The sequence below is a fragment of the Carassius auratus genome, chromosome 1 (assembly GCF_003368295.1).
Source record: "Carassius auratus strain Wakin chromosome 1, ASM336829v1, whole genome shotgun sequence".
In the NCBI taxonomy this organism is placed as follows: Eukaryota; Metazoa; Chordata; class Actinopteri; order Cypriniformes; family Cyprinidae; genus Carassius; species Carassius auratus.
In genome coordinates this window covers 15,203,183-15,209,714 of record NC_039243.1, presented here as the reverse complement: position 1 = coordinate 15,209,714, position 6,532 = coordinate 15,203,183, and the positions used below count along the sequence as shown (strand labels likewise).

At 38.7% G+C, this 6,532-nt stretch overlaps 1 protein-coding gene across 1 annotated transcript; it reads right to left on the bottom strand.

The window, feature by feature from the left end:
* Positions 1-532: 532 nt before the first annotated feature.
* LOC113109160 (zinc finger BED domain-containing protein 4-like) lies at positions 533-2,543 on the bottom strand. The gene is made up of 4 exons (XM_026272755.1): positions 2,258-2,543; positions 1,011-1,877; positions 622-813; positions 533-537 (listed from the first exon to the last, which is right to left on the bottom strand). The coding sequence occupies exons 1-4, from the start codon at positions 2,493-2,495 to the stop codon at positions 533-535; spliced, it is 1,302 nt and encodes a 433-aa protein (XP_026128540.1). The 5' UTR covers positions 2,496-2,543.
* Positions 2,544-6,532: the final 3,989 nt, after the last annotated feature.

The window sequence follows — 6,532 nt, the reverse complement described above, 5'->3', positions numbered from 1 at the left end:
TAATATCCTATATAATCCTATATCATAATAATAACTAGGTTATTTTGGTCATGAAAAATGAATAAAACAAATAAATCCACAATGGTCTAATATATATATATTTTTTTTTAAGATTTTTATTCAAAAATATTAATTGCTCTGCTGTGGAAGGGCTTAGCCTACTTCTTTTTTTTACTGATAATTTCTCCAGCCTTAGAAAAAATCCTCTCACAAGGGACACTTGTTGCTGGCATGCATAGATATTTTTTAGCAAGGACATACAAATGAGGAAAAATCACAGCTCTCTCTTTCCAGTAACTTAGTGGATCATGGGTTCTTGGCAAAAATGCATCTTTTAGGTACTTTTTAACTTCTACTGTGGCATCTGCTGTGGCACTGTGTATCGCCTGGGTTTCATGGATACGACTATCAAAAAGTTCCCATAAACTGTCCTGGGTTTCTGTTGTTGATGTTGTTGTTGATGATGATGATGATGGGCCTGATGTTGACTGTGGCTCTGAATGAAAGTAAAAACAACAATTAGTTACTAAGTCTAAACTGACAGCATATATGAAGTATAAGTCACATAATTATTCAGATGACATAACTCCATAATGTCAGATGAAGAGTGAAACTGCTTACCAGGAGTTGCTGTGTTTGAACGCATCAGCGAAGCACACTCCAGTGTGATCTGCTTTTCAGCCTCCTGGGCTTTGGCAGGATTTCCAAAACCCACATTTTTGAACCTTGGGTCCAGCAGTGTAGCCAGAGCCAAGGCTCTGAATGACTCGTACCCACCACATCTTGAGTGCAGACCTTCTTGCAGGTGTGTGCCTGTTCAAAACACAAGCAAACCATATTGGTTATATTGATAAAAAATAATATGATAGTTGTGGCCAATACATTACATACAGTAGTATGGTCATTGTGGCCTACCTAATTGTGCAGTTGATTCCTGTGCTGATTGGCCTTTTTTCTGCGATAGCTTGTGCTGCAACATCCTGTAAAGTGGTATGAGCTTTGAAGCAGACCTCTCTGTTCCTCTGACAACTCTGTCGTTGCGAGTTTGAAAGGCTGCAGTAGTGACAATGATTCTTGTATAATGTTATACTCAAAACTTGTCAGCGGAGCAGTATCACTGTTTAAATTTGATAGCGCTGCACCCACTGGCTCTCGTTGCTCATACAAGCGCTGCAACATGTCGTAAGTGCTGTTCCATCTTGTGTCCACCTCCTGCATCAGTTTCAGAGCTGGTCTGCCCATCAAGCCCTGCATCTCCACAAGCTTGTCCTTTGCTTTGCAGCTGGATCTAAATAACCCCACTATCTTTCTGGCTTTCTGTCGTATTTCATTGATGAGTGGGGTTTGATCTAGGGCCTTTTTTACAATTAAATTTAAATTGTGGGCAAAACATGGGACATGCCGAAGGTTCAGTAGCTGGGCACTTAAGATCATGTTGGATGCATTATCAGTCACCATACACTGAACTTTGGTGGTTATTCCCCACTCGGCCATTAGCAAAGCTTTAGCCTCCATGAGATGCTGGGCTGTGTGTGTTTGGTAAAACCTCCTTACACCCAGTACAACAGTTGCCAGCTTTGCCTCTGGTGTTATGTAGTGGCAAGTAACACCAAGGTATCCGTCCATATTAATGGAGGACCACATGTCAGCTGTAAGGCTAACAAAATCTGCCTTTTTTAGGTCCTCCATTGTCTTCTCCTTAGAAATGTTGTACCTTTCGGTTACCATCGTTTTAAGTGCCTTCCGGGATGGGAGGACATAGCTTGGATCAAGTTTGTTCACAAAAGCCATGAAACCCTCATCCTCCACGATAGTGAAGGGCTGCAAATCCTTTACCACCATGTCTACAAGAGCCTCATCCAATTCCCTCTGTCTGCCTTTTAAAAGAAAATAAAGATAAAAGATTAAAAGTACTTTCACAAAACTAAATTTCAAAAAAAATAAAAGCTTTTTCAAGTTTGGAAAAGTTTATGCTCAGTGTGCAAAGACAGATCAAATACAATATAAAATTACAACAATTAGGAAAACCAAAATGTTGTCTTCAAGCCTATAAAAATATATATGTAATGCAGTGACTAAGTTTGTGAGATGTTACATTTACATATTCAGAGTGAAGCTGTTTTCAACATGATTGGGAGTTTTGGAAAAGATTGACGTTACGTTGTAAGGCTGGTGGACACAAGCCTAAGTCTATTTAAAACTATGGACTTTCTAAACAGTGTTACATGAAGTACATATTATATCAAACAATGTATACCTTGTTTAGATGGCCCAGCAGTGTCAGTAGCAGGCCTAGGTACAGGGGGAATGTTACCATCCTCTGCACACTGCAAAATGGCAGGATGAGTGCTCCTCAAATGGCGCATCATGGATGATGTATTGTTGAAGTAGGCTAGCTGCCTATCACAATACATACATCTCACTTTATTTGGGGTTTCCAAATGGAAATGCTCCCACACCACAGATTTACGGCATCTCTTCTGTGGAGCCTCCATTTCTATCTATTCTATTAATGTCTATATATATCTATCTATCTATGAATCTATATATTTATGAAAGTATATATATATATATATATATATGAATCTCTCTCTCTCTCTCTATATATATATATTAATATATGAATCTATATATAAATGTATATATCTATGAATCTATCTATCTATATATATATATATGAATCTATCTAAATTCTATATCTCTAACTACTGTGCTATCTGTCAATATCTAACTTAGCCTATATAAATGTGTCACTATATCTATCCTAACTATCTGTCACTGTCTTTAGTTTATCAGTAAATATATTTAACTTAAATGTAACCTAAATATAACTAACTAAATCGCACTATAAATGTCAATAAATCGTAAACGCTATCTCAAAATCTTTCTCCTCTCACAAAAACCCACGAGGTGAAGGTGCATTAACTCTTCTTTTAAACTTTGTGGCAGTTGAGACAGATGTGCGATTGTGTGGTTTGTTCCCGCCCCTGTCAATCAAACGCAGACTCGGCAAGCGTGCCACCTGTCGGTCGAGACACTTATGAAACGCGCAGAAGCTTCGTTTAGCCATAGTCACGTGACATGGGTGTTTTGAATCACAGTTCGGAGCAGTGTTTCGAAACATCTACGCTTCGGGATCTCGACACTGTGTCGAAACGTTAGTTTCGCGTCAGCCATCCCTAGCTTGAAATGGTTAGGTGACTGTATCTTTTACTGTTCAATTTAATGTTCACTTCTTAATTCATAGTTACTAGAAGCTTTCACTGAGCATAAAGTATCACTTACTGATTATGTTGTAATGTTATTTATGTTTTAATTGTATTCCTTCTTTCTCTTATTTCTTTTTCTTTCTTTCTTTCTTTTTAATAAGAAATACTACCTAGTCAATATGTGATTATGGGGCCAATGTTGGTGCTTCAGTAATGTGCAGGTGTTTGTTGAGACCATGGATCATATAAAGGGATGCTGGCAGATGGTCTGTTCTTGGTTTGCCATCGTTTATGGGAATGTGTGGGAGGGTGGAAGAGTGCTCCAAATTTTTTAATTTTCCTTTTTTTTTTTTTTTTTTTTTTTTTTTTAATAAATTAGTATTTTAATTTTAGTTATTTTAGTACAAGTTAAAATGTATTCAAATGAATAATATATATATATATATATATATATATATATATATATATATATATATATATATATATATATATATATAAAATAGTGTATGTTTATTTTATTTCAAGTAACTTTTCAAGTATCAATTTTAGTTATCCATCTAAATAAATGATGAAGTTATGTAGCTCCAAACAGCCCATTCTGACACAGCATACTGCATTCAGACAATTAAAAACCCAATAAATGATTCACAGAAGACAGCGTAATGCATATTTATTTATTCTCCATTCTTTCAGATAAACACTGGTTAAGTTTTCTGCTGGTAACTGAAGTCCGTCAGCAAGTGCAATTGTCCGGAACTGAGAAAACAACAAAGGAAATGAAGTGATGAGGTTTATATATATCAAATTTCAGTTTAAAAGTGAGTCACTGTAAATATGACTGTTTCAGTATATGAACAGCTTAATTCTGTTTTGAATTTTAGATCTGATTCAGTTTACCCTGATGATAAAGTTATTCCTCAGATGTTGCTATTTCAGATCTCAGTAGAAGAAGCATTGCTGTTATTCTATGCTGGTTGGAAAAACAAACACAGTTTAGAAAGAGCGAGATTTCAATCCACTTTTATTTCAATATACAACAGCTACAGCTGGTAATTCAGCAGAGACGGGGGGGGGCTCTGGTAGTTCAGCAGAGACGTGGAGAGGCTCTGGTAGTTCAGCAGAGACGTTGAGAGGCTCTGGTTGTTCAGCAGAGACGTTGAGAGGCTCTGGTAGCTCAGCAGAGATGTGGAGAGGCTCTGGTAGTCCAGCAGAGACGTAGAGAGGCTCTGGTAGATCCGTGGTGTTTTGACTGGATTCAGGAAGATCGATGGTGACCTGACTCTGCTCATGAAGATCATTGGTGACTTGCATTTGCCCATGAAGATCAATGGTTACTTGCATTTGCCCATGAAGATCAATGGTGACTTGACTTTGCCCATGAAGAACACTGGTGACTTGACTCCTGAGTTCTAACTGTGGTAGTGCTTAACTCATGAGTGTCAATAGTGACTTGACCCGACTCTGGGGGGTCAACGGGAACCTGACCCGACTATGGGGGGGTCACCAATGATCTTCATGAGCAGAGTCAGGTCACCAATGATCTTCATGAGCAGAGTCAGGTCACCAATGATCTTCATGAGCAGAGTCAGGTCACCAATGATCTTCATGAGCAGGGTCAGGTCACCATTGATCTTCCTAAATAAAGTTAAAACCCCACTGATCTACCAGAGTCTCTCCACGTCTCTGCTGAACTAGGTACAGAATGAACCCCCAAAAATCAAAGGCGTCCAGCTGATCCATTTCCCTTTCTGGCACAGGGTTATCCAGACCGGCGTTGACGGAGGGTGGTTAATTTGAGGAATCTCGCCCTCCGCTCCTCCACACTGGCTGGGGAACGGACATGAAGTCCCACACCACTAGATCTACACATTATGGAGTCCTTCTGTAACGACTGGAACACAGGAGATGGGAGATCCAAGAGCAGTGTGAGTTTTATTGGGTAATCCTAGTGTTGTGACATTTGAACCGAGGCATGGGAGCTTGTGTCGAGAAAAAAGGGGCATGCCAGATGAAGCCGCGATTCGAGGCTTGTGTTGTTAACATGGAAATCACGTGACAGATGACAAATGAGGCCTCGGTTTGTATGGCCACGTCATCGGTTCGGTCTGAGTGTCGTTTGCGGATAAAGGGAGTTCAAAACTCACGCCACCTTGTGGGTTTTGTCAGGAGTAGTTGAATCAGTTGTTGTAGTAGAGTCAGAGAGTTAGAGTTAGATAGTTGTGTCGTCGTCATTATTGTGTCATATATGTGTTAGGGCAGTATATTATTAGATTATAGCAGGTTATATTAGTTGTAGTGTATTGTTAGTTATATTATAGTATTGTTATAGTAATTAATAATATTTTTTGGATTGCTTTGGTTTTTTGGATTTGGACTGGACTGCTTTTTGATTTGGATTGCCCTTTTGGAGTTATTTGCTTTTTGTGACCTCTTCCTTTTTCCTTGCAATGGAGCCAGCAAGAAAGAGGAAATCCTCCCCTGTCTGGGAGTTTTTTTAAATGGTTGGTCACAATAAGGTATGTATATTATTATTGTTTTACTGTCTTGATCAAATAATAATACTCACTATAATGCTGTATTATATTTCATATCTATTCGTTTATGTTTCTAGGTGAAATGCTTGCTGTGCCTAAAGGAGCTGACATACAGCAATAACACCTCCTCCATGCTCAGGCATTATCCAGAGCATGCACAGATTACTAACAATCCACACAGTAGTCAAAGTAATTAATAATAATAATAATAATAAACATTATCTAAATGATATATTGGTTCCTACAATAAACTTGCATTTTATTTTATTATAGATTCCAAAAAAGAAATGGTGAATGAGGCCCTGGTGAACATGGTCATCAAGGACTCCCAACTAGTGATGTGTCGTTCTTGAACGATTCGTTCATTTTGAACGAATCTTTAATGTGACTCGGGAAGAACGAGTCGTCTCGGGGAGTGATTCGTTCAGTCGCGCATGCGCATTATTCTATGGGTTCTGTTCTAGTAGTAGTAATTCACCTGTCAGTCAATGCAGTCTTGAGCCGGAAAGAGAATTGATTAGTTCATAGTTCGAGTCTATCGGGTTTTTGACTCGTTCCTCAATCACGTGACAGCCCAATACGTTAAACCCAATGCAGCATGAGCCGGAAAGAGAATTGATTAGTTCATAGTTCGAGTCTATCGGGTTTTTGACTCGTTCCTCAATCACGTGACAGCCCAATACATTAAACCCAATGCAGCATGAGCCGGAAAGAGAATTGATTAGTTCATAGTTCGAGTCTATCGGGTTTTTGACTCGTTCCTCAATCACGTGACAGCCCAATACGTTA